Source organism: Erythranthe guttata, chromosome 9 (assembly GCF_056151865.1).
Source record: "Erythranthe guttata isolate IM_541 chromosome 9, IM_541, whole genome shotgun sequence".
NCBI lineage: Eukaryota > Viridiplantae > Streptophyta > Magnoliopsida > Lamiales > Phrymaceae > Erythranthe > Erythranthe guttata.
In genome coordinates this window covers 3,519,254-3,546,970 of record NC_142541.1, presented here as the reverse complement: position 1 = coordinate 3,546,970, position 27,717 = coordinate 3,519,254, and the positions used below count along the sequence as shown (strand labels likewise).

Sequence of the window (27,717 nt, the reverse complement as noted above, 5' to 3'; positions counted from 1 at the left end):
TTTTGCCTCTCAGACCCTCCTCCTGTCAACAATCCAAATGAACGGCATCAAAATTTGCACATCGAACCACCATAAATTATTATGTTTCCGCCGCAAATTCACATCCTCCGCCGCGTTACTCGAAAGCCCGATCGAGTCTGCCGAAAAATGTAATGAGCTCGGCCCACTTCACTTTCTCAGCAACCCCAGAGAAATGAGAGGCTCAGCACTTTCGGAAACCAAATTATTAGCACACGCCCTTTTGCTGAAAAGCCGCGTACTCTACTCTAACATCTACGCCGCCAACAATTTGATCAGCGCTTACTCAGAATGCTGCCACATGGATTGTGCATTCAAGCTGTTCGACGAAATTCCTGACAGGAATTTAGTGACTTGGAATTTGATGATTTTGGGGTGTAACAAGAATTTCCTCTTCGACGTTTCGTGGAGTGTTTTTCGCCAAATGCACAATGCTGCAGTGTGTATGGATGAGTTTACTTACGGCACTACCCTATCTGCTTGCAGTGCTTTGGAGCATGCAAAACGCGGGGAGCAGGTTTATGGGCTCGTTACGAAAAACGGGTTCTTTTTGAACGGGTATGTGAGAACCGGGATGATAGATTTGTTCTCAAGGTGTCGTATGACAGACGATGCATTGAAGGTATTGTACGAGAATCACTGCGAGAATGTTGTTTGTTGGAATGCTGTAGTATCTGGAGCGGTTAAGAATAAAGACAACTGGCTTGCACTGGAAATCTTCAGTCAAATGTGCCGTCGTAGTTCTGTTGTACCAAACGCTTTTACGTTTTCCAGTGTCTTAACTGCCTGTGCTGCAGTTGAGGAGCGTAATTTGGGTAGAAATATTCATGGATGTGCGATCAAATCTGGTGTAGGATCGGATATTTTCGTGGGAACATCAATTCTTGATTTCTACGCCAAATCTGGGGCAATGTGTGATGCTATCAAACAGTTTAGACAAATGCCGATACGCAATGTCGTCTCTTATACTGCCATTATTTCCGGTTTTGTCAAAGAAGGCGATTCGGATTCTGCTGTTCGAATCCTTAACGACATGCGAAAAACGGGACAGGAAATAAACAATTACACTATATCCAGTGTGCTTGCGGCTTGTGCTAATCCAGCTATGTTTACCGAAGCATTACAAATCCATTGCTGGATTTTAAAAAATGGGTTGTATTTAAATCCGGTAGTGAAAGCTTCTCTAATAAACACGTACTCGAAAGTAGGAGCTGTTAATTTATCCGAAAAAGCATTTGCAGAAACTCGTGGAGTGAAACAAGTAGGTATATGGGCTAATATGATCTCTGCATTTGTTCAGAGCGAATGTTACGAAAAGGCGATCGCTTTATTTCGGAGAATGCTAAGAGAAGGTATTGTGCCCGATAAATTCAGCTTCTCCAGTGTATTAAGCATAATCGACAGTTTATGTTTAGGGAGGCAAGTACATTGTTGTACTATAAAAGCCGGTGTGGTGGCTGAAGTTTCTGTAGGCAGTTCTATTGTCACTATGTATTCGAAATGCAGCGACTTAAACGAGTCTTTAAAAGCGTTTGGGAGTCTTGAAAAGAAAGATAATGTCTCGTGGACATCTATGATTTCCGGGTTTTCGGAACACGGGTTTCCAGATAAGGCTGTTGAGTTGTTTCGCGAGATGATGGTTTTTCAAGAAAAACCCGTTTTCGATGAAAAGGTTTTAGCTTCTGTAATAAACGCGTGTTCTTCTTTTCATGCCTTGGATTCGGGTAAAGAAATTCACGGATTTTCTATTCGATGTGGGTTTTTTGAGCAGACCACCATTGATGAAGCTCTAGTGAATTTTTACGCGAAATGTGGTTATCTCGATTCGGCTAGGATAATTTTTCATAAAATGCCTTTCAAAGGTTCGATTTCATGGTCTTCGTTGATTTCGGGGTATTCCCAAAGGGGACTAATTATGGAGGCTTTTCGTCTTTTCCAAGAAATGCTTGTGTCTGATATACGAGTCGACGCCTTCACAATCTCGTCGGTTATTGGTGCTTTTACAATTTCAAATCAAAAATCGGATTTCGGAACTCAATTGCACGCGTATATTGCAAAAATCGGTTTACAATCGGAAGCTTCCGTAGGAAGTTCACTAGTCATGATGTATTCAAAACGTGGAAGCATTGACGATTGTGATAAAGCTTTTCAACAGATTATAAACCCCGATTTGTTTAGCTGGACAACGATGATTGCGAGTTACGCTAATCACGGAAAAGGGTCAAAGGCTTTACAATTATTCGACCTCATGAAGGAATCTGGAATATTCCCCGACGATGTCACCTTCGTCGGTGTTTTGTCGGCATGTAGTCACACGGGTTTGGTGGAAGAAGGGTATTTTCATTTGAATTCAATGATAAGGGACTACAAAATCGAACCGAATATTAAGCATTACGCGTGCATGGTGGATATTCTTGGAAGGGCGGGGAGATTGGACGAAGCGAAGAGGTTTATTACGGAAATGCCCTTGGAGCCGGATGCTTTGGTGTGGGAGACTTTGCTTGCTTTTTGTAGAGTGCATGGGAATTGGGAGATTGGAAAAATGGCGGCCGAGGAGATTAGGAAGTTGAGGGGTTTTGATGAAGGGGTTTCGATTTCGGTTTCGAATATATTTGCGGAAGTTGGAGAGTGGGAAGGCGTCGAGAAAATTAGGGTTTCGATGGAGGAGAGTGGAGTGAAGAAGAAGGAACCTGGTTGGAGTTTCGTATGATGATGTCATCGGTTTAATTCTTTTTCTTTTCTTTTTTTTATAATTCAATCGCGGATGTAATTTTGGTGCAAGCGCAATCTATTTCACTAAATGGGTCGATTTTTTATATTACATTCGGCGAAATTTGCATCGAATAGAGATATATGTTTATGTACACTAGCCAATGTCGATGTATATAATTTTGTGCATGAATTAATGACATTGTATGTATATCATTGTGTACCGAGGAAAAGGGTTTTTGTCATTGGCGAAAACCGAATTTACATTGCAAAGATATTCTATATTCCGCATTATATTCTTCTATTACATTGTGTGAATTGTCCGTCGTAAATACACTTTACGGAGTTTTACGCCGTACGTAGGAGGGTATAATACAATAGAAATTTCATCGGGATTTACAGAAAAAAAAAAAAAAAAAAAAAAAAAAAGAAAAACGGAAAAAAAGTATCCGTTGCTACGGAGAAGAGGCACATAATCGAACATTCTTAAAACCCCATTTCTTCATCCTGTAATTAAGGGTTTTTTTTATTTTTTTCTCCCATCTGCTGCTTCATTTTGACCTGCACAGTTCATTAACGAGACTTGCTAAGAAACTAAAGAGAAACGTAACATAATTTAATCTTGAACGAATACCCAAATTTCGATTTTATGCAAATAAAATATTAAAGTTTAATTCTCATAAGATGCAAAGAAAAAAGAATCATCTAGAAACCAAGTCTCCGTAGATATTCCAAACAAGTTAGCAAAGAAATGCCCAAGTTATACGTATTTTAATGTAAATTCTTGAAATCACCTCTTGTTGATCATCTCTTCTTGACTGTCACTGTCACTGTGACTGTGACCGACTGTGACTGACTGTGACTGATTGTGACTGTGACTCTAGAGGGATCTCGTCGATCCCACTCCATGAAGTTTAACTTGCCACAAGTAATGGTCCGAAAAAGTAGAGACGCTGCACAAAATCAATACAATTCCTCTGTTTAATGCTTCTTTGTTATAAATCTGCGCAATGTTCTTTCTATTGTTCAAACACATTCCGATATTTTTCAAGAACTTCTAGATCGAGCTTGTGCATTCTCTCACAACTAAAAGATTACTCAACACTTGGCACCCAAAAAACGTATCCGTATTCATACTTCCCGACTGAGCAATTTTCCCGCCATGCAACTAATTAAATTCATCAAATGATTTAAGTGCATTTTGGCTAATAAAATACCGGCATTACCTGTTCGACCGGCTGCAGAGCAGTTAATAAATTTCTTCACCACGCAGCGAAATCCTGAAACACCAGAAAAATGTATTACGTTGCCTGAGAAATAACAGAATCAAACCAAAATAATAAGACGAGATTGAAGCCACCATACAAGAGCGTTTGTTCTTTATCAACGTCCCGTGATTCGGTCTCCAATACGTAGGATTACGCAAGAACACTTTTTTTAAATAGTTAATTCAAGACCCGCTTATAATTTTTCTCCTCGTCTTTTTCTTCAACTTCTTATCTCTAACAGCATCATACAAGAGCTCATACGCGTAGTAAGTAATATGTGACTTCTTCAACAAGTCTTCCACAACTATCTTAGGCGCCGCGATTTCTCTCTTATCCGATTCAAATATTGTGTTCACAACTTCGGGAACAAAACCCTTTTGCACCATAAGGTACACAATCTCAACAGCCTCGCTCAGCCTATTCTTCACACACAAACAATTCAGCACTCGACCGAAAGTCGTGAACGACGGAACAAACCCTTTCGTAATATTTTCAATCAGAAAACGAAACCCCGAATCAATATCTCCAGTCTTGCAAAACCCATCAATCATACATCGGTAAGTATAATTATCCGGCGAGAATTCATATTTACCGCCCATTTCTTGAAATAATTTCACCCCCATTTCCATATTTAGCCTCTCCGAAAACGCGTTGATCAAGATATTGTAAATCGCTAATGTGGGCGAAATCCCAAAGTGTTTCTCCATTCTACCGAACAATCCATAGGCCTCCTCCACGTCACCGTTTTCGCAAAATCCGTTTATCAACGTACCGAAAGTTACTATATCGGGAAATACGCCATTTTGCTGCATTTCATCAAGAAACTCCATCGCTCGAGAAAATTTCCGAGCTTTACACGAGCTCTCGATGAGTATGTTATACGTAATGACATTCGGCATGGAACCCTTTTCCCTCATCGCTTTAAAAGTGTCGAACACATTATCAAGATTCGAGCTTTTGCAGAGCCCGTCTAATATAATATTATAAGTGATTATATCCGGGGTAATCTCGTGCTCCCACATCGTATCGACAATTTGAAGCGCCTCGCCGATCTTCAACTGTTTGCAATAGCCATCGATCAAAGTATTGAAGGTGAATATATCGGGAAGAAACCCTTTGGTCATAGCATCGTTCATAAGCGTAGTTGCATCGATCAAGCATCCCAATTTACACATGCTATTTATAATTAAATTATACGTCCAAATATCGGGACTGCACCCCTTTTCTTGCATCTCATTCATCAGCTGCAAAGCCTCGAAAATTAATCCCTGCCTACAAAATCCTTTGATTAAAGTGTTGTACAGAATAACACTCGTCTTTATACCTTTTTCGCCAGCTTCGTTAAAGAGGCTTACGGCCCTTTCTATCTCACCATCCTCACACAATCCATAAATTAACGAGCAGTACGTAAATTCATCGGGCACAAACCCTCGAAACACCGCGTCGAGCAAAACCTTGTCCGCTTTCTGCACCATATTAACTTTGCAATATCCATTAACGATCGTATTGTACGTAAAAGCATCAGGCCTAATACCACTATTCACCATTTGATTCATGTAGTTCTCAGCTTCCACAACTTTCGACTTCTTACACAAGCCACATATAAGCGTATTATACGTCACAACATCGGGCGAAAGTCCTTCACTCGTCACACTTTCCAACATCTTAGCAGCATGATCAAGAAAGCCCTTTTTGCAAAGACCTTGAATGAAGATATTAAACGTGAACAAATTCGGAACAACCCCTCTTTTAAGAACCTTATCGAGTAATATCTCACTCTCTTTGATATCCCCCTTTTTACAAAGAACGTGTATTAGCTTATTGAATGTAGTAACCTCCGGGACAATATCTAGCTGAAGCATTTTATCGAACAACTCATAAGCTTCCATTCTATAATCCCCGTCGTAAAATCCACCAATCACAGTACAGTACGCTACCGAGTTAAACTCGCAGCCCTGAGCTGGCATGTTATATAGCAGCCTCAGAGCAGCGTGGGGCCTACTCGTTCTACAAAATGACTTTATCCTAATCGTATACGTATACACATCGGGTGCGATCCCTTTATCTTTCAGCCGCATATACACTTTGTGGGCCTGATTAAAATGCCCGTTTTCCACCAAGATATTCATAATAACATTATACGAGAAAAGCGTCGGCTCGCAGCCGTAGAAATCCATCCTTTCGAACACGTCGACGGCTTCTTGAACTTTCCTTCTCTTGCCGTAGTTTCTCATGGCAGCGATGTACACACCTTCCAACAAAGTGTTGTCGAGATTCTGCCTCGTCTCGGCCACGACATTCTCCATAGCTTCGAACTCGCCGAAAAAACCGAGCTTTTCGACCATGCATTTATAAGTTAACAGATTGTGTTTGTACCCGTCTTCCGTTTTAACGGAACTGAACATTTCGAGGGCTCTTAATGGGTCCTTCTGGTATCTTATAACGGCGGCTACGTGTTTAGGAAGTACAGCAGAACTCATTCCCACTTCGAAAATTTGAAAAAACCTAATCAAAATTTTGGAGCGAAAATCATTCCCATCGCACCCATTTGAGAATTGAGCTTGGATTTGCAGGCTTTAATGGCATAAATTTTCACCGGAATCATTCAAATGACCCGGCAACAAGAAATTCAATTGATATCAAAGTAATTGTATGAAAATTCCAGAAGTTTTTACCTTAAGCTTAAGAGGTGCTTTTTACTTGCAGGAGAAACTCGAATTCGAATTTTTAGGATGGGGAATTTGTTTGGTGAAGCCTAGGGTTTTGCATCAAGAAATTGAAGAATTGGGATTTTTCATTTTAATGTTATGTTCGCTTATGAATTTTACACCTTCGCATTATTCGAAGATTTATTTTTAGGGAAAATTTGGCAAATCGCCCCTATTACACAAGGTCATTATAGTAGGGGGAAACTACAGATAAATCTCTAATCCAAAACTCAAAACACAGATCAGTTCCTAGGTAGTTTCTCCAAGCAATTCAGTCCCTATTCACGCGCCTAACATGCAGATCAGTCCCTAATAAAATGTGCAAATACTAAAATACCCTTTACTTTATACTAATTTTACATAACTTCTTTTCAACTTCCAACGCGCCGTTTGTGTTACACGCTCTTTGCCCGTTACATTTTAAAAATCAAACAACAAGAAAAGAAGCTAAAAAGGCGCAAAAAAAAAACCATTGTTCAGTTTATACCCATTTTCAGAGAAACGAAGAACAGAGAAACGAAGAACAGAGACAACAAAGAAGGAAGAAATTACGAAGCACGAAGAATCAACAAACCGCCGAAAAATAATAAAGCGAACGGAAAAATAAAAATAAACAAACCCATTTATAAACAATGGTGAAGCAGGGTAAACAACAAGGTTTGATTTTTTTTTTTTCATTTTCTTGGAAACAGACCCATTTAGGTGTTGCTTAAGCTTGCAAAAAGGTTTATTTGTTATAGAATTGCATGATTTTGAACATATCCACTCATGGGTATTATGCCTCGACTTTATTCGCTGTTTCCCCTAATCATTAAATCGGTTCCAATATTTGTTGTTCTGTTGTTTGGGTTTGCAAAGATCATTTATTTGTTGTCGAATTTCATGATTTTGTAACAGTTTTCTCATGGGTATTATTCTTCGGTGACATTAGCATGTCCCCAAAGCATTTTGAGTCCTAACAAGGGTTTCATATAGGATATGGGAAAGAGGCTTATTGTATTTAGATGGTATTAACAAGGGATATGTCATATGTAATAGTGGTATTGCTCTTGACTTCGGACGGTATTAACACAGGGTACTGGAAGTATAATCTTTGATGGTTCTGTAGTATGTGTCATATGCCACAATAGTATTACTAGTGCCTTTGAATGGTATTACTAGTGACTTTGGATGGTATTGACATATGGTACTAGAAGTATAATGTTTGATGGTCCTGTAGTATAAGTCATATGCCATAATAGTATTACTAGTGCCTTTGAATGGTATTACTAGTGACTTTGGATGGTATAGACATATGGTACTAGAAGTATAATGTTTGATGGTCCTGTAGTATAAGTCATATGCCACAATAGTATTACTAGTGCCTTTGAATGGTATTACTAGTGACTTTGGATGGTATTGACATATGGTCCTAGAAGTATAATGTTTGATGGTCCTGTAGTATAAGTCATATGCCACAATAGTATTACTAGTGCCTTTGAATGGTATTACTAGTGACTTTGGATGGTATTGACATATGATACTAGAAGTATAATGTTTGATGGTCCTATAGTATAAGTCATATGCCACAATAGTATTACTAGTGCCTTTGAATGGTATTACTAGTGACTTTGGATGGTATTGACATATGGTACTAGAAGTATAATGTTTGATGGTCCTGTAGTATAAGTCATATGCCACAATAGTATTACTAGTGCCTTTGAATGGTATTTGTAGATTTATATGCCTATAAAACTCAATTAACCTAAGTTGTAACAGTTAAGTTATGGAAACAGTATTCAGTTACAACTATAATTCTTGTGTTAACACAGTTATAAATCTACTAAAAGCAGAATAAATGAACACAAGAAATTAATGTGGTTCAGACACAAATGTGCCCTACATCCACGTGGACCTGCAAACACGATTTCACTAGTTCAGAGTTACAGTGTACATTAATAGGACTTATTAAAAACACTAAAGACTCCCTCTTTATGTAATATGCCGTTCTTGTACACAACTTGAACTCCGTGTCTCTTCCAACAGCAGCTCCACACCGCGTGCCTCGAACTCCCTTCAGGCCTGAACTCCCTTCAGAAACGCGGCTGATCTCCCTTGAGATCTATACAGCAGATCTGTATATATTGGCACACACAGCGATGGCACAGTGCAACGATGGCACAATCCTGCTCTGCAAAACGCCTTGGCAAAGCTTCGATGCTATGAAGTGGTTTTTCTCCCAAATAATGCCCACGGTTCTTGTATGTCTTGGAGGCTTATATAGCCACGAAAATAAGCCCTAAGACCTAACTTGGGCCCTAAGAAATTGATTTAACTAGATAATAGAATCCTAGTTGATTTCTACTTCTATTCTTGATAAGTACAAAAGATACCTAACTAGAATAAAATACATGGAAATAAATCTAAGTCCTAATAGAAGTATTATAAAAATAGGACTCTAATAAATTCCAAAATAAATATGGAAAACAAATCTTTGCCAATCTTTTAATTCCAAAACTTGGCGGATTTCCTCGATCTTCAATAGCCGGAAATATGGCGCCAACAATCTCCCCCTTTGGCATAGATTGGTCAGAATCCATATTTAACAAGAACTCCCCCTGCATATGAGATTTTCTCTCTTTGCAGGAATGATTAACTCCCCATGCATCACATACTGTTAGTACAACAGAGGTTGCAACACATAGATTTTGTAACAGAGAAATTTCCTGCAGCACAAAGTTATCCAAAACAAGCCCAAGGCAGAAAATAAAGATAACCAAGATGATATCCAAAAAACAGAAAAGTAATCACAACTATAACAGTCCTAAATAAGATATAAATTTAAGCAGTTCAAAAAGGATAACAAAAAAGTTTTTCAAGGAAACTTCCCTATAATCATAGTCGGAGAGCTGATCATTATCATAAGAATTGTTGGACGCTTTGCCTTGCGGTTGTGGACTGCTGCTTCATCATTGAAGTTTTTGCTGGGGCATGCGGAGTTGCAGGAGTTGTTGCTACTCCCCCTTTCTGACCAGACTGTGCCAAAGTCTTAAGAAGCTGGTCCTGAATAGACGAAAATCCCTGAGCAAGCTGAGCCTGGATAGACTCATAAAAACGAGTGAGCTCATCTTTGGTGACCACATCAACTGGCGGCGGAATAGAAGCAAAGACAATTGGATCCTTTTTCGTGCGAGAGGCCGTCTGAACAACAGAAGGATCGATAGGAGGCAGATCAGCAAAATGTTCAGAAGAGACCTTACCATGGATAGTGATTGGACGGCCAGGAGGATCCAACAGAGTGGTATCACGAGTGGGCAGGCCTTGTTTGATCAAGAGCTGATATATCAAAGAAGAAAACGGCAGATGCTCACGCTCGGTTCGGGAATTGGCTAACACACCAATCTGATTGAAAATCCAATCACCAATATTGATTTTATGGTCATGAGTGATGCACCATAAAAATTCAGCTTGGGTGGGATTGAGAGTGGCATTGTGGTTAGTGGGAAACCAGTTGGAAATGCCTATCTTGAACAGAACCGAATACAATTGAGCCGGCTTAGAGACATGAGAAGCAGATTTCGGACCAGGCCATTTTTTCAACACTTTGGCAGTGAGAACAGAGACCAGAGTGTCCCTAGAAACAAAAGGTTTAGAAGTAACCCCGTTTGGACACTTATAAAAGTCATTGATCAAAGCAGGAGTTACAGATGTAATCCTCACGTGAAGTTTTGTAAAATTCTCATTGATACAACCAATTTCAAGAGCAACCAGATGTCATGGGCCCAGAAGCATTAAGTAAACTCTTCTTCGCCTTGAGAGCAACCTGGACCACAGACAAAGCATCTTCTTGAGGATCATCAAAATGCTCAACCAATACCTTAGGATGAATAGTGATTGGTCGTTCAGGCATAGAAGCTGAAGTTCTCACTAAGAAATGTTGTGACAGTGAGTGATAGGTCAATCGATGGAAAAGACAGACACTCCAACTTTTTGTGCGAGAGTTAGCAAGAGCTCCATCTTGAGCATAGATGTACTCCCCAATGTTGATAAAAACAGCATGAGTGACGCTTCAGGGAAACTCAGCATACAGTGATCACAGCGGCTTTGGTGTACTTGAACCAAAGGACTAAGCAGTGATTTGATTCTTACACCGGTAAAAATCTTTATTCAATTCAGGAGCCACATTGAAAAATTTCCCTTTGCAAGTGACCGCGAGTCCCATCAACGGAGAATCAACAGAGAGTTAGGACTCTGGTGAAGATTCTGATGACTCAGATCTAGTTGGATGTACGGTAGTAAAGGCAGCATAAGTCTGCTCTCAAAGAGATTTGTGGCCACTCGAAGCGTATGACTCATCATCAAGACCATAATTGCTCTCAAACTTCCTTTGAGGCCGGCAAAGCTGCACATGGGCACTGAACGTAGCTTCTTCAATTGCGACATGGTCTTCACCACCAACATCTTCTGCCTTAGACATGGAAGGATCACTTATTGTCCAGCGGATCAGAGACAACACCTTATTCGGAGCTTTGGGGCTGGTGACTGCACATGTGTGAGTATGGGCTCCGGAATTATGGCCATGAGAGAGATGGGAACTACAGAGACCACTGTTGTCGTCACAAACTTTGACGTTTTTCCAGACTTCTTGTCGGACGGCGATGCACAGTTGTTTGTGCTTCCTCATTTCAGACCCCTCGACCGATTTGTCTCTTTCCATAGTAAATCTGTGGAGCACAAAAAGGAGAAGAGACGAGTAGCTTTCGAAAAGCATAGAGAGATATTGGAGAGATAGGTCAAGTATAAGAAATATTGAGAAATCTTAGAAGCCCTAAAGATAGGATGATAACAGATCCCACAAACAACATGATAAAACAGAAGTATATTCCCACACGCTTCTTCAGAGATTCAAACAGATCACGTATCAAGACAGCCATGTGTCAACAGTCAGCCAGAGGCCACAATAAACTCAGAAACCCTAGAAGGGGCAGATATTTAAAGCACAAGGACCGAGAAAAGAGGCAGAAAAAGAGAGGACTCTTCAAATACCAGATATTTTCAAATCAGAAGAAGATCCCACAAAATCCGTGACCAATAACAAACAAGATATTCTCCACACGAAACATCAAAAAATAGAGAAGGCAGATGACATGGCCATAGCCACGTGGCCAGAGACAACTAGTAGCCAAAAAAATTCACAAAGCCCATATATAAAAAATTCAAGAAAAAATTTTAAAACGAAAAAAGGAAAAAATCACATCTTTTAAGGAAAAGAAAATCAAGAAGATCACAAGATTAAAAGTTGAGGGCTCGGTTTTCATGAATTAATTTGATAATCTTAAAGAAAATCACAATAGAAGGCCACCGAGCAAACTCTTGGATGCACGATATAACTATAACCCCATGACCATACTCAAGAAACCATAATTTAGGTAATTTTCTTAGGGTTATGAATGCGTATGCGATTAGCACAACAATTCGATCGTGGACTTCAAGGAGAATTTCCTAATATATGCTTGAATATCATCCCAACTTTTTCTTTTTTTTTTTTTTTTTTTTTTTTTTTTTTTTTTTTTTGAATTCGGACTGTTTTTCTTCTCCTCCCCCTTTTTGTTGATATGATGTTCAAGCAAACATTAGGAGGGCAACCTCCTTAAGAATCCACATAGCTTTTAAATAGAAGTCAGAGATGCATATGCGGTAGCATAATTCTCCCAATAGAGGTATGATCTTCGAGATGAATGAGGTCATAGACATTGATCACTCCCGATAGAGGGGGCAGCACACTTCTATCATGGCTAACTGTGGAAACAAAAATTAATTCACAAAAACTAACACACAAACAATTAGGGTCCGAGAGGGTTGTACTTCTCGGACCGTAACCCACCAATAGAATTATGCCACGTAGGATAAGTACGAACCCAACAAAAAAAGTACGAAACCTACCTTTTCAGCAAAATTACATAAACACCCTTAAAACTAAAACTTAATTACAGATTAATATTTAATAATTAATAACTAAATTCGATCACATATCAATAATCATTATCATAAAATCCGTCGTTCATATCTCGTTCATTCCTGCGTTCATCTCCCTCTCCCACCGTTCTTCCGACTGGCGATTGAGAGTCTCTCAACATCTCTTCTTCGGCTAATTGTGAACCTATGTTGTGATCCTCGTAAAGGTACCCTTATATCGGATCTTCCTTTGGATTCTGCAATTATACCCTTTTACGTCTGTTCGTTTTTTAGTATCAAGTACTTTTCGTCATATACTTCTGTTCGTATATGTGAATTTGTTTGCTATAATTTTGTGTAAGACTTAATTTATGACCTCGTGTTTTCCAGAAATTCATGGTTTGGTGAATTGATCAAAGTCGGGTTCAATATTCTTTTTTCCCCTCTTTGTTTTGATTGCATTGCTTTGAACTGTTCTTTAATTTGATCTCCTGCATATATACTTAGGCATATATACTTACGTACCGATGAACTTCTTAAAAGCCCTGAACGGGATGGCCTTTTAGTTTGATTGTGGAATATTAGGTGTTTGCTTTTCTTGTTCAATTAGTTTGCACAATGCGGTATACCATTTGTCCCGATTCAAATATTTAACGGTAGATACTGTTGTTTTATTTTTTTTTATTATTATTATTTTTTTTTTTTTTATGGCTGGGCATTTGTTTTGATAAAGATCGTAATGTTGCTATGATTTGTTTGGGTAAGATCAATTTTTTTTTTCTATTTGCTTTATTTCCTTTGCAGAGCTCAATGAGTTGCACGTATATTAAATGTATAGGTGTTACCATCCTCACTGGTATCTAAATGGGAGTTAGATATCAACTTATGGCACCGAGTATCCACAAAATTGTTAATTATGCCCCCGAGGAATCCTGGATACTATTTAAGCAAGTCTGGTGATCATAATGTAGAATGTTATAATTTTCACTCTTGATATATCGTCCTTTTTTTGTGCTTAAATGTGCTCATTATTGTCATATTTCGATATAGGAGCAAACGAAGTTACGTGCAAAACAAAGTTATTTCGGCAATTTTCGAACAATTTAGACACCTCTACGTAAGACAACATAACTCTTTCGTCTCAACTCCAAATGTGAAGTGTAAATATGCTAAGAAATTCAGGAGAAGGGTCTACAACTTTTGGAAATACAGACTGGATCAAGGTCGAATTTGTGGCCGAAGTTGTTACACCCGTAGAGACCACATTCTGCCAATCTTGTTCAAATTTGAATTTAATACGCAGCCAACTTTTAGGGGAATCCTCCAGATTTCTTGCAGCATAATTCGATTATTCTCAAGTTGAAGATGTGTTGATTATTTTAAAGTTGAAGATGGACCTGGGGAGTTTGTTAGCGCATGCACTGCCACTGTTGCCACCACTGGATATAAACAACAAATGACTTACAGGTGTTACAAGATCTATACTGCGTAGTGGTCATTGGCAGTGAATGGCTTATATATGTACTCGATTTGCTGTCCAAATTTAGAACTGCAATGTTGTTGTTTCCCCCCCCCCCCGTTAAGTATATGTAAATTGGTAATGGCCTCAAGGAATTATGGCCGTGAAGCTTTGGATTATTGTATTTGAGAGAGTGAAGTTCGGATCTTTAATGAATAATTATGTGTTTGAAAACATAAGAATTTGGGTCCTGTTAGTTGAAAACAATCTCATCAGTTTTGATTTCTAACATTTTATGGCTTGTTTACTTCTGGCTAGACCCATAATCCATCATTGAAATCAAAACACAAAGTATCCTCAATATGGATTAAAAATTATCTCACAATAATCAATTTTATTAAGAATTGAAACTCTCTGTCCATTAATGCAAATGAACCAAATCTATATTCCTACCTATTTTTTCAATATTATAAATATTGAATAAGCCCTAAAGTCGCAACAACAATTATAAAACATGTATAGTTTACATACAAGATGAAATACGAATAACTAGAAGTATTCAAAACATGTAAAATAAAATTCTTAAGATAATCTCAGAGTCTTGCCACAAACTCAAAGTCTTGCTTCAAATTAAAACTCCATAGATATCACTTGTCAATGCACAAGTTCAATAATAAATACTTATAAAATAACTAAATAACAAGAAAGGAAAAAAACAAATCGCCGCAAGGGTCAACAAGTGTATTTTTTTAATTTTAAGAACAACGTTTCGAACTTGTATCACCAAAACATTGAAAGAATAGGATCATTGAGGTTTGCTTCATACTTAATATATATACATTGTTTTCTTGTAAGCTAGAGATTTCCTCAAAGCACAAAAAAAAAATATTTCATATATTCTTGTTAAGAATCATCCGAAAGCTTATAGCATCTTAAGCCTGAAACTTCATATTTGAGACACTATGCATGTTGGACCATCATCAGCCATATCTGGATGCACAAAATTCCTCGATTTTATAGTCTCCATGGCAACCGAATAGAACGAAGACCTCTGAAACCAACAACAAGTTGGCCTTCCAAACATATCTCTCTCCTCTCATGGGGAATATTATTACTCTAGTTCTCTCCTCTGAATCACACCCACAGGTGCTGGGGACTATCTGAGGTCCGGCGAGTGGAGAAACGACTTCGGAATACTCCAATGGCCGCCCTCGATTCTGCTTCGTCATCACAACAATAGCAACCACTTACTGTTTTCGCCACGTATTGATTCTCTTTTTGGCTGTAACTCTCAAATTGTGGTAGTTTATACATGTAACCAAACATACAGAGACCCTGCCCCATGTCAATTGTCGTGTTGCCGAATATTGGAAACATAAAACAATTTGCGAATTCCCTGCTTAACGAACAAAATCCAAATTCTCGATTCTAGCAACACGAAACAGACCATTTAAAAAAGGGAAAACGAAGCAATTGTTCAAATTTCTCAACTCTAGCCGTGAGCAAGAAACAACTTAAAAGAGAATGGAAGAACGAGTTACTGAAGCAATTCCCTCAACACACACTCCCCCTCGGCGCTCTTCCGCTGGCGAGACGATGACGCAGAACATGAACTAGGGATTCTGTTTAATCTCGATAGCAGCAGATATTTTGGTTTGGGGAAGAACATTTGTGGGGTTCTGATTTTATTCGATGTCTATTTACGATTATTTTGTTAATGAATATTTTAATTTATTGTTGAGTTAATAAGGTTAATTTAGTAATTTATGTATAGTACGGTGTATGTACGATAGTGTACGATGTGTTTTTACTGGGGTCGTACATTAATTTTTAAATTTTAACTGTCGTACTAGGTCGTATTAGATCGTACATTAAAATTAATGAATGAGATTAAAATTTCAATATTTTATACGCTCCAGATTAAATATATTAGGGTCCGAGAAGTACAACCCTCTCGGACCCTAGACAACCCCTTAAAAGTTGAGGGCTCGGTTTTCATGAATTAATTTGATAATCTTAAAGAAAATCACAATAGAAGGCCACCGAGCAAACTCTTGGATGCACGATATAACTATAACCCCATGACCATACTCAAGAAACCATAATTTAGGTAATTTTCTTAGGGTTATGAATGCGTATGCGATTAGCACAACAATTCGATCGTGGACTTCAAGGAGAATTTCCTAATATATGCTTGAATATCATCCCAACTTTTTCTTTTTTTTTTTTTTTTTTTTTTTTTTTTTTTTTTTTTTGAATTCGGACTGTTTTTCTTCTCCTCCCCCTTTTTGTTGATATGATGTTCAAGCAAACATTAGGAGGGCAACCTCCTTAAGAATCCACATAGCTTTTAAATAGAAGTCAGAGATGCATATGCGGTAGCATAATTCTCCCAATAGAGGTATGATCTTCGAGATGAATGAGGTCATAGACATTGATCACTCCCGATAGAGGGGGCAGCACACTTCTATCATGGCTAACTGTGGAAACAAAAATTAATTCACAAAAACTAACACACAAACAATTAGTCAAAATGAACCTCCCATCATTTCTATTCCAAAAACAATGATGTCACATTTATAGGTGACACATATAATGTCCGATTAAAAAATTCAAGTGCAATCCGGACACAAACATTAATTGCACCATTATAGAAAATTCAGTTTTGCACATGGCAAATTCCAAGCGCTTTACGCAAGGAATCAAACCTAATAAAATCAAGAGGCTTTGTGAAAATATCAGCTAGTTGATTGTCTGTGGACACATAATCTATAGTCACACGTTTCTGCTCAACTAATTGCCTGATGAAATGAAGACGAATATCTATATGTTTTGTCCTAGAATGTTGAACATGATTTTTTGAAATATTTATGGCACTCTCATTATCACAAAAGACATGCAACTCTTTTTCACGAAAGCCATATTTATTTAACATATGTTGCATCCAAAAGAGTTGAGTGCAACAGCTACCTACAGCTATGTATTCACACGCAGCATTAGATAAGGAAATGGAATTTTGTTTCTTACTGTACCAAGATACCAAATTGTTACCCATGTAGAAACAACCTCCTGTGATGTTTTTTCTGTTATCCACATCTCCTGTCCAGTCAACATCACTATTCCCTGCAAGACAATTGTTAGTATATTTTGAATACCATTTTCTCAATTTGGGTGTTCCACTAACACATCGGATAATGCGCTTTACAGCACTCAAATGACTCTCTTTAGGGCTTGCTTGGTACCTAGCACAAATACCTTCACTGAAACAAATATCATATCTGTTAGCAGAAGAAAGATAAAACAAACTTCCTATCAAGCTCCTGTATAGTGTGGAATCAACGTCTGTGCCGTCACAATCTCGTCCCAACTTCTCAATTGAGGTCATTCGTGTTGTTAAAGGCTTTGCCCTTTTCAACCCAAATTTACTTACCACGTTCTTGGCATATTTGCTCTGTGAGATAAATATTTCATCATCTAGTTGCTTTACCTTGTCATTGCTCAGAACCAGTTCCCACATGTCATTTCGAGAAAACTGCTCAAGTTCCTCAAGCTTGGCTAACACCCAAAATTCATCAAGAATTGCTTCTTTGATGTTTTTTGGTTCAACAATGGAAGTGAGATAGACATACCTGACCATTTCCTGGTAGTCAACCTTTGGCTTATTGCAAGTTTTCATACCTTCTTTACCAGTGGTAACATCTTCAGTTGTGACATAAGATGTCGGCACTGATACTTCTGTGATTTTGTCTTCTGATATTTCTCTTCCAATGCTCTCAGTTTGTTTCCCCATTAGAAGTTTGCCACATGAATCTGGTGTATTGGAGTTTAGTTGGGGAACACCTTTCACACAACCTGCATTGATATTTCGTGTTAGATCCTGAAAATTCAAATTCCCCAGTCGATGATAACACATATCTGTGATATCAGAGGTGGCGAGGGGACACTGTTCAACTTGGTCAGTTTGATCAATTTTATAACAATTATCAGATGATCTATAACCAGATAGAACACACCTGTGGTTTCGATCAAACACTTCACACTTACGCTTGGTGAACAACACTGAGTCGTATAGATCACATAGCTGACTTACGCTGAGTAGGTTTGATTTCAAACCCTCTACATACAGAACGTTGTCAAGGTTAGGTAATCCTCCAACATCCAAGTTACCTTCTCCTTTCACAAGGGCCTTGTTTCCATCACCAAGAGTAACTTGTCCACCAGACACATTTTGCAGGTTCTTTAAGTGATTAGGTACACCTGTCATATGCTTGGAGCAACCACTATCAAAATACCAAGAGTTCGTAGTACATGCTTTTAAAGAAAGAATAGCAGGAAAGCAGTTTGCATTATACTTATTCATCCATTTATTATCAGAGTATCTTCTTTGGGAATTGTGATCCCATGCAGCGGAATTGGATGATTGATATGCAAAACTCTTATTTATCAATTTCCATCTTTTAAAGCATTTTGGCCTAACATGTCCTACTTTGTGACAAAAATGACAAGTTGGCAAAAACTTTTTTGTATAAGACTGTGAGGCAACATGTTGTGGAGTAGGTTTGACAGTATTATTCACAAAATTAATTTTTCGATTTGGATTAGGTTTACCATCGAACTTACTCCCAATATAGCCAAGACCAAGTTTATCAGGATTTGAGGGATGAGCATTTAAAATTTCATCTAACCTGTTTGAAGGAAGAATCGTAGTGCGATTTAACTTACTGACTGATGCCTCTAACGTTGTTGGGACAAGGGAGTTGTCACACTTCAGGTTGAGGCAGGGTTCAGGATTTTTCTTGATATGCCTTGTCTTATTGCAATCGTTGTTTCGCAAATGTCTCAGCAATTCTTTTAGATTGTCAATATCTTTCAAAGCAAAATCCTGTTTTACCTCCAGTACCTCATTTTCCAATTCAAGCTCATCGATTTTGGCCTTCAGGTTGACTTTAACTGCTTCATTCTCCTCTTCCAGTTCCTTTACTTTCTCCTTCAAACGCTTGTTTTCATCACCAACCTCATGACATTGCTTTAGAAGATCATTCAGTTGCTGTTGAATCATCTCAATGGAGCATTCTTCATCATCCTCTGAATCTTCTTTTCCTGTGGGCAAAAAAATTGTGTTTAAATTTCTATGATTCTCGAGATTACGAGTAGCATACCTGAGGTGTGGTGGCTCAGTGCATGTGACATCATTTTGTGTTACACCAGTAACCCTGCATGTACCACAGAAGTCAATACTTGTTTCAGCATCACTTGCTTCACTTTCATCATCAGATTCAAAGTTATCGTCACTCCAGGTTGTAGCAAGTGATTTTCCTTGCTTCTTGTGAGTGTTTGCACATTCAGCTTGAATATGACCATAGCCACGACATTCTCTACATCGAATCCCCTTCCTAACTTCTTGCTTGTTTGTAGGACTTCTGGGATGTCCATTCATTTTCACGAGTTTTCCGAAGTTTTTGGCTATTAAAGACATGGATTTTGTTAGCTTGACTTCGAGTGCTGTCATGGGAGCTGAGGGCACGGATGGTGTCGCAACAGACACAGTTTGTAAAGCGATTTTTCTCTCTTTATCCATTCTACTGATGTTCAGCTTGTTTTCAAAGGTCTGTAGATTTCCGATCAGATCTTCAAGCCGCAATGAGTCCACATCACTTGCTTCCTCTATAGCAGTCACCTTATATGCGAACCGGTCTGGCATAGATCTTAGCACTTTACGAACAAGTTTTACTTCAGGGTAAGTTTCACCGAGGCCATGGGCTTCATTTGCGATGTCGCATAATTTGGAGTTGAAATCGCTCACAGTTTCAGTTTCCTCCATCCGAAGATCCTCAAAACGAGTAGCAAGCATCTGAAGTTTTGATAATCGAACAGAGGTTGTCCCCTCATAAGCTGTTTGTAATTTTTCCCATGCTTCTTTGGCACACTCACACGCTGAGATGATTTTGAATTGATTGATATCAACTCCATTGAATATGGCATTCAATTCTTTGGAATTCATATTTGCGGCAAACTGTTCAGTTTTGCTCCAGTCTTTTTCATGTTTCTCAGTTTGAATTCCTTTTTCATCTGTGGCAACAAGTCGTTTCCAGCCAGTCAGAACTGTGCGCCATGCATCTTCATCCATTGACTTGATGAACATCTTCATCTTGGTCTTCCAATAAGAGTAATTGGTTCCAGTAAGCAGTGGTGGGCGAGTCGTGGAACCACCTTCCATATGAGCATTCATAGTTCCTATGGAAGACAAAAGGCAAATAAATCAAATTCCCAAAATCACACACTATGTATATCTAGTGAGAGGCTCTTGATGCCAATTGTAGATTTATATGCCTATAAAACTCAATTAACCTAAGTTGTAACAGTTAAGTTGTGGAAACAGTATTCAGTTACAACTATAATTCTTGTGTTAACACAGTTATAAATCTACTAAAAGCAGAATAAATGAACACAAGAAATTAATGTGGTTAAGACACAAATGTGCCCTACATCCACGTGGACCTGCAAACACGATTTCACTAGTTCAGATTTACAGTGTACATTAATAGGACTTATTAAAAACACTAAAGACTCCATCTTTATGTAATATGCCGTTCTTGTACACAACTTGAACTCCGTGTCTCTTCCAACAGCAGCTCCACACCGCGTGCCTCGAACTCCCTTCAGGCCTGAACTCCCTTCAGAAACGCGGCTGATCTCCCTTGAGATCTATACAGCAGATATGTATATATTGGCACACACAGCGATGGCACAGTGCAACGATGGCACAGTCCTGCTCCGCAGAACGCCTTGGCAAAGCTTCGATGCTATGAAGTGGTTTTTCTCCCAAATAATGCCCACGGTTCTTATATGTCTTGGAGGCTTATATAGCCACGAAAATAAGCCCTAAGACCTAACTTGGGCCCTAAGAAATCGATTTAACTAGGTAATAGAATCCTAGTTGATTTCTACTTCTATTCTAGATAAGTACAAAAGATACCTAACTAGAATAAAATACATGGAAATAAATCTAAGTCCTAATAGAAGTATTATAAAAATAGGACTCTAATAAATTCCAAAATAAATATGGAAAACAAATCTTTGCCAATCTTTTAATTCCAAAACTTGGCGGATTTCCTCGATCTTCAATAGCCGGAAATATGGCGCCAACAGTATTACTAGTGACTTTGGATGGTATTGACATGTGAAACTTTATAGTACGTTGTATTTGTTATAATTGTAGTTTTATGTGTATGTAATTGCAGGAATTGATGTAAAAGAAGATTGCAGCAAGCTATCAATAGGCTGCAGGTGCTCACCGATCGCTTTTCACCTAACTATGGAAGGTGTGAAAAAAGTGATGAAGAAACAACATTATGAAGTACTGAAGAAAAATCCCTTCTATCACTACATGGACATGCCTAAAATAAACCACAGCTTCCCTAGGGTTGTGTCTCTCATGCAAGCGTACAATGCAGAAGATCGGGCCTTCTGGTTTGGGGGAAATACTATACGCTTGGAATTCACTCCGCAGCAATTATCTATCGTATTAGGGCTGCAATACGAAGGCGTACCGGTGGATGTGAATATGGATGGCAGAGACACTGATTTCATTACACTATTTTTGATGGTAAATTATCATTAATGACGAGGCCATATATTGGTTATAAACTGAAGGCCTATGCAGTTATGACCGATCAACAATCTGTTGAAGATTTCAGCAGATTGTACACTATTTATCTACTTAATACTGTTCTACTGCCAAAGGGTAACAAAACGTTAGAAAGGTGGGTTTATCCGCATGTAGAAGATTTGGAGGTTTTAGGGTCTTAAACAATCTGTCCTTTTGTTGTAGAGCTAATAATACTATTGATTAGCTCTACTCGTACTTTTTCATTGTATACATTGTACTATATGTTTCGATGAAATGTACTTGCCTTTTGAACACATGGTACTTTATTTTGCGATTAATTAGTTTGTATAAAGATTATAAGCGTACCATAAAAATGAGCAACAAATACTTTCTAGTCTATTCGAAAATATCTTGTCAACAATAGACTTGTATTTATTTGATGAACAAAGCGTACTTCACATGTGTATTCACGAAAAACTTACCATAGTCGATGTTGATCGACTCCCACATTGTCTCCATTCATTCTTAATAGTCTTAAACTGAAGAGTTGTGTCTTAAAATGCGATCATATGGATGCATTGGCCCGACAATAATATATAGAGTGTAACAATACTATATGAATGGCAAACATATACTTTATCAGTGAACAAATCGTACTATAGTCACGAATCACTTGTACTTTACATGTGTATCCATTGTACTTACTTGATGAACAAAGCGTACCATATTTTTTGATGAATTGAATTGTACCAATTTCATTGACGTTTTAATGATCAATAAGTACGGGAGATGCATAAATTATGTTTTAGATGATTATTTTAAGGTAGGTGAGCATTATTGTTGCGTTTGGAATACAAGATCCCATAAATATGTTGAATTTCATACATGATACTCATATACTATACAATATATTCATACAAGTCTACAATGCTCAAGTGTAAAACTAATATTTTCCTCAATTGTTACCATAGTCGATGTTGATCGACTCCCACATTGTCTCCATTCATTCTTAATAGTCTTAAAATGAAGAGTTGTGTCTTAAAATGCGATCATATGGATGCATTGGCCCGACAATAATATATAGAGTGTAATGATACTATATGAATGGCAAACATATACTGTATCAGTGAACAAACCGTAGTACTATAGTCACGAATCACTTGTACTTTACATGTGTATCCATTGTACTTACTTGATGAACAAAGCGTACCATATTTTTTGATGAATTGAATTGTACCAATTTCATTGACGTTTTAATGATCAATAAGTACGTGAGATGCATAAATTATGTTTTAGATGATTATTTTAAGGTAGGTGAGCATTATTGTTGCGTTTGGAATACAAGATCCCATAAATATGTTGAATTTCATACATGATACTCATATACTATACAATATATTCATACAAGTCTACAATGCTCAAGTGTAAAACTAATATTTTCCTCAATTGTTACCATAGTCGATGTTGATCGACTCCCACATTGTCTCCATTCATTCTTAATAGTCTTAAAATGAAGAGTTGTGTCTTAAAATGCGATCATATGGATGCATTGGCCCGACAATAATATATAGAGTGTAAAAATACTATATGAATGGCAAACATATACTGTATCAGTGAACAAATCGTAGTACTATAGTCACGAATCACTTGTACTTTACATGTGTATCCATTGTACTTACTTGATGAACAAAGCGTACCATATTTTTTGATGAATTGAATTGTACCAATTTCATTGACGTTTTAATGATCAATGAGTACGGGAGATGCATAAATTATGTTTTAGATGATTATTTTAAGGTAGGTGAGCATTATTGTTGCGTTTGGAATACAAGATCCCATAAATATATTGAATTTCATACATGATACTCATATACTATACAATATATTCATACAAGTCTACAATGCTCAAGTGTAAAACTAATATTTTCCTCAATTGTTACCATAGTCGATGTTGATCGACTCCCACATTGTCTCCATTCATTCTTAATAGTCTTAAAATGAAGAGTTGTGTCTTAAAATGCGATCATATGAATGCATTGTCCCGACAATAATATATAGAGTGTAAAAATACTATATGAATGGCAAACATATACTGTATCAGTGAACAAATCGTACTATAGTCACGAATCACTTGTACTTTACCAGCTTATACATTGTACTTATTTTATGAATAAAGCGTACTATATTCACGAATAACCTGAACTTTACCAGCTTATACATTATACTTATTTGGTGAACAAAGCGTACTATATTCACGAATAACACGAACTTTACCATCTTATACATTGTACTCTTATGTTCACTAATTAAACAACAGTACATAGGTTTTACATAGCATGTAGACTGCAAATATTACTAGATTCAACACTATCAAACTATGAACTACTCCACCTTCAGAATTGCAATTCTTCACTTCACTTTCTTGATGGACTTGGTTCATCGACGCACTTGTAGCTTCATTTTCTTCACGATTTGAGTTGGAAAAAGTTTGTCCAACTTCAAATGGTTCACACCAATGGGAGTAGCCATGGTGTGGGCAACAGTAAAATAACCTTCCGGGATTCGAAATAGTTTCTGAAACCATGATTATTGTTTTCTTCCCACAATCAAGACGCTTGCATTTCCCTTTTTTGTATTTTAACCCACTCATTTGAGTGGTGCTACTCGAAGAAGCCATGAATTAGAAACGAATGAGCCTATGTGTCATTTATGGTCATATTATGACTTGACTAGTTCTGACAATAAGCAACGGCTATATTAGTTTGTAACGGTCATAAATTGAGTAAGTCATACCATCCTATCTCATAGATTTAGTTTGTAACGGTCATAAATTGAGTAAGTCATACCATCCTATCTCATATCCAATACCATGTGTAAATAAAAATAGTACCATTAGACTGAAAATGATAAACCATCAATGAACAGAGTACCTAATACATAGTACAAACTACAAATAGCAAAAACATAGTGCAAATTGAAACATAGTACAAAGTTCAAATCAACATAGTACAAATCACATAATAATAAAGTACAAACAGCCAGTTTTCATTCACTTCAATCACTTGAATAACATAATGGGCAATCATGTAAGCTCTCCTCCATCTTGTCCTCCCTGATGAAAAACATAAAATTTACATTAGAAACAAAACTAGTTAGTTTAAGTAACACAAATGCAGATAGTATTTACATTAAAAAAAAATTGCTAGTCAGATTGGTTGTGTGCAAGTACGACGATTGTGTCCAGGCTTCCCACAACGAGTACACTTCAGTTTACGAGTTTGCACTTGTGAAGGAATTCTTTTTGTCTTTCTACGTCCCGGTCGAGTTCTCGAATCAGGTGCATTAACAAAGACATCGGGCGGAGCATTACACGCATCGTACAAGTCAAAGTCCTCATCAAACGAGGGAATTGGGTTAATCGTGAATTGATATACCTGTTTGTACGTATCAATATGAAAGCATGGATCAACAAACTCATATACTGAGTATCATTTTGACTCCAAACATGCACATGCATGTTTGCATGGAAGTTTCTCTAATTGCCATGCTTTACAAGAACAAGTCTTGTGCTGCAAGTCAACCTTATACGACTTGTCCTCATCATATACCTCAAAAGCGGTACTACTTGATCTACAATATTTTAAGGAACGAGAGGCCATATGATTGATTGTTAATCTCTTTAGAATTTTCTTGCACAATATGCCAGTCATTGCCAAACTTTTTCCTTGTCGTTTAACTAGCATCTCCATTATTTTGATCCGTATGTGATCAATCATGGATGGAACAGGCAAAGATCGGGCATCTTTAACCCAACCATTCCAATTTTCTGCCTGATTATTGTTCACGATTCCCCATCTTTCTCCAAAAAAATAGGCATTGGCCCAATGATTTGGATCAGAATTCGAAATAAATGATGCCGCGAGAGGCATAGATTGCACTATACGAGAAATAGTTGCATCGAACTCCTGCCGAGTAGGGGCATATGCAGCATTATGTAAAACACTCGCCCAATATAACTTGTTGTGCAATGGGTACTTCCTCAGGACCTATATTATTTTGTAATAGTATGAAACATGTTATACAAAGGTATGAAACATGTTATACAAAGGTATGAAACATGTTATACAAATGTATGAAACATATTATACAAAGGTATGAAACATGTTATACAAAAGTATGAAACATGTTATACAAAAGTATGAAACATGTTACACAAATGTATGAAACATGTTATACAAAAGTATGAAACATGTTATACAAAAGTATGACATGAGGTGACAAATGGTACGTTCCAATTTGCATATTAAAGAGAATCAAAATACCTGAGTTCTAAAGTTATCCACCAAGTGTCGCAAACAATATGCATGGTGGCTACTAGGAAATACCAACGGGACGGCTTTAAGAAGCCCCGAATGACGATCAGAGAAAATGGTAAAACATCTATTGTCATTGTGAAGATCTAGAATTTGTTTCAATTTAATGCAAAAACACTCCTAGTTTTTATCATTCTCGGCATCAACAACTGCGTATGCCAATGTATATAAGGAATCATTTGGATCCTTGCACACAGCAGAAAGCAAGCATCATTTGTACTTATTTTTAATGTGAGTCCCATCCAAACATATCATCGGCCTACACCGACGAAAGCCGAAAATAGAACTCCCAAAACTAATAAATATTCGAATAAACTTTTGACTAGCAGGGTCAATCTCATACTCTGCCATGCTACCAGGGTTATGCATTTTTAATGCACGACAATAGCGTCTCAGTTTATCATAACATGTCGTCTCATCACCATGGATATCACGCATTGCTTTTTCTTTACCCCTCCATGTTGTGTAGTACTGAAGCTCCAGACCATAATCGTCTCGGATATCTTCTAACATACCACATGGTTTGTAAGCTGGCTGCGTTCTCAATTTTCGTTTCATAATTTGGGCAATCCATGTAGCATCAGCTTTAGGATGACCCCTTGTACGAAGAGTAGCATCACCACAAGTGTGCTCAAGATTGCACTTGCGAATGCTAAATAACTTATCTGACTTGTACAATGATGCATAAACCCTCCATTTGCAGTTTTCGTCAATACATACTGCTATGATCTTTTGTTGATCATTTTTCATGTATTTAAATGATCGATTATTAGCAATAGAATAGTTTTTCAGCATATGCCTAAAATCATCAGGATCTTTAAAAAACTGATTCTCCCCACGGATGCAATGTCTCCATGCATCAATTGAATTTCCAAGCGGATTACCCTCGATTTCCATCGATTGATCGCCGCTTTTGGTTTCAAAAAAATTTTAAGAATGGATTACAATAGAGTGGAATCCAAATAACAATGTACATGAAAATATCATAACAATGCACTGGTTCCATACTATCTTCTCCATTATATAATACTAAGTTTTCCCACAAATAGTACCAAGTTTACCTATCACCCATACTATTCAGATGAAGGTTACGTACTATCTTCCCCATTATATGATACTATGTTTTCCCACCAACAGTACCAAATTTACCTATCACCCATACTATTCAGATGAAGGTTACGTACTATATTCCTCATTATATGATACTATGTTTTCCCACCAGCAGTACCAAATTTACCTATCACCCATACTACTCAGATGAAGGTTACGTACTGTAAGTACCATACGTCCATACCATATTTATATTAGCATGATACTATTATGTGCCATATTTTATACTATGTATCACACAATAATTAACAACCATAAAGAAATGCATTTCAGCAGTACAGAAAAAGATGGAGACCTACCAGCCATCGGTGCGAACCCTCTTTCCACGCAAATTAGCTTCATCTTTGCGGATCACGACAATGTCGACCACACTCATCTTCATTATCAGATGCAATGCAACCATATTCTCCACATCTTCATCACTGCCCAATGTCACATACAATCTTTCGCGATGAGCCAAGTATTGGAGGATCAGTGCATCTGGATGGATATGATTCCATTTGTTGATAATAGCACCATATATCTCCAT

The 27,717-nt window shown here is 37.6% G+C and overlaps 3 protein-coding genes and 1 long non-coding RNA gene across 4 annotated transcripts; 1 reads left to right on the top strand and 3 right to left on the bottom strand.

Annotated features, from left to right (window-relative positions):
- Positions 1-5: 5 nt before the first annotated feature.
- Positions 6-3,021, top strand: OTP87 (pentatricopeptide (PPR) repeat-containing protein). The gene has a single exon (XM_012983916.2). It carries the CDS (start codon positions 38-40, stop codon positions 2,726-2,728), a length of 2,691 nt encoding a protein of 896 aa, XP_012839370.2. The 5' UTR covers positions 6-37; the 3' UTR covers positions 2,729-3,021.
- LOC105959771 (Pentatricopeptide repeat (PPR) superfamily protein) lies at positions 2,973-6,829 on the bottom strand. The gene is made up of 4 exons (XM_012983917.2): positions 4,093-6,829; positions 3,954-4,007; positions 3,522-3,680; positions 2,973-3,288 (listed from the first exon to the last, which is right to left on the bottom strand). The coding sequence occupies exon 1, from the start codon at positions 6,473-6,475 to the stop codon at positions 4,178-4,180; it is 2,298 nt and encodes a 765-aa protein (XP_012839371.2). The 5' UTR covers positions 6,476-6,829; the 3' UTR covers positions 2,973-3,288; positions 3,522-3,680; positions 3,954-4,007; positions 4,093-4,177.
- Positions 6,830-14,984: 8,155 nt separating this feature from the next.
- LOC148767891 (uncharacterized) lies at positions 14,985-15,951 on the bottom strand. Its single transcript, XR_016033549.1, has 2 exons — positions 15,588-15,951; positions 14,985-15,492 (listed from the first exon to the last, which is right to left on the bottom strand). It is a non-coding gene; the product is annotated as an uncharacterized LOC148767891 (long non-coding RNA).
- An 8,646-nt stretch (positions 15,952-24,597) lies between these two features.
- Positions 24,598-27,717, bottom strand: LOC148767890 (uncharacterized). The gene is made up of 7 exons (XM_088822676.1): positions 27,488-27,717; positions 26,395-26,988; positions 26,028-26,145; positions 25,287-25,751; positions 24,935-25,139; positions 24,742-24,817; positions 24,598-24,652 (listed from the first exon to the last, which is right to left on the bottom strand). Exons 1-7 carry the CDS (start codon positions 27,715-27,717, stop codon positions 24,598-24,600), a joined length of 1,743 nt encoding a protein of 580 aa, XP_088678802.1.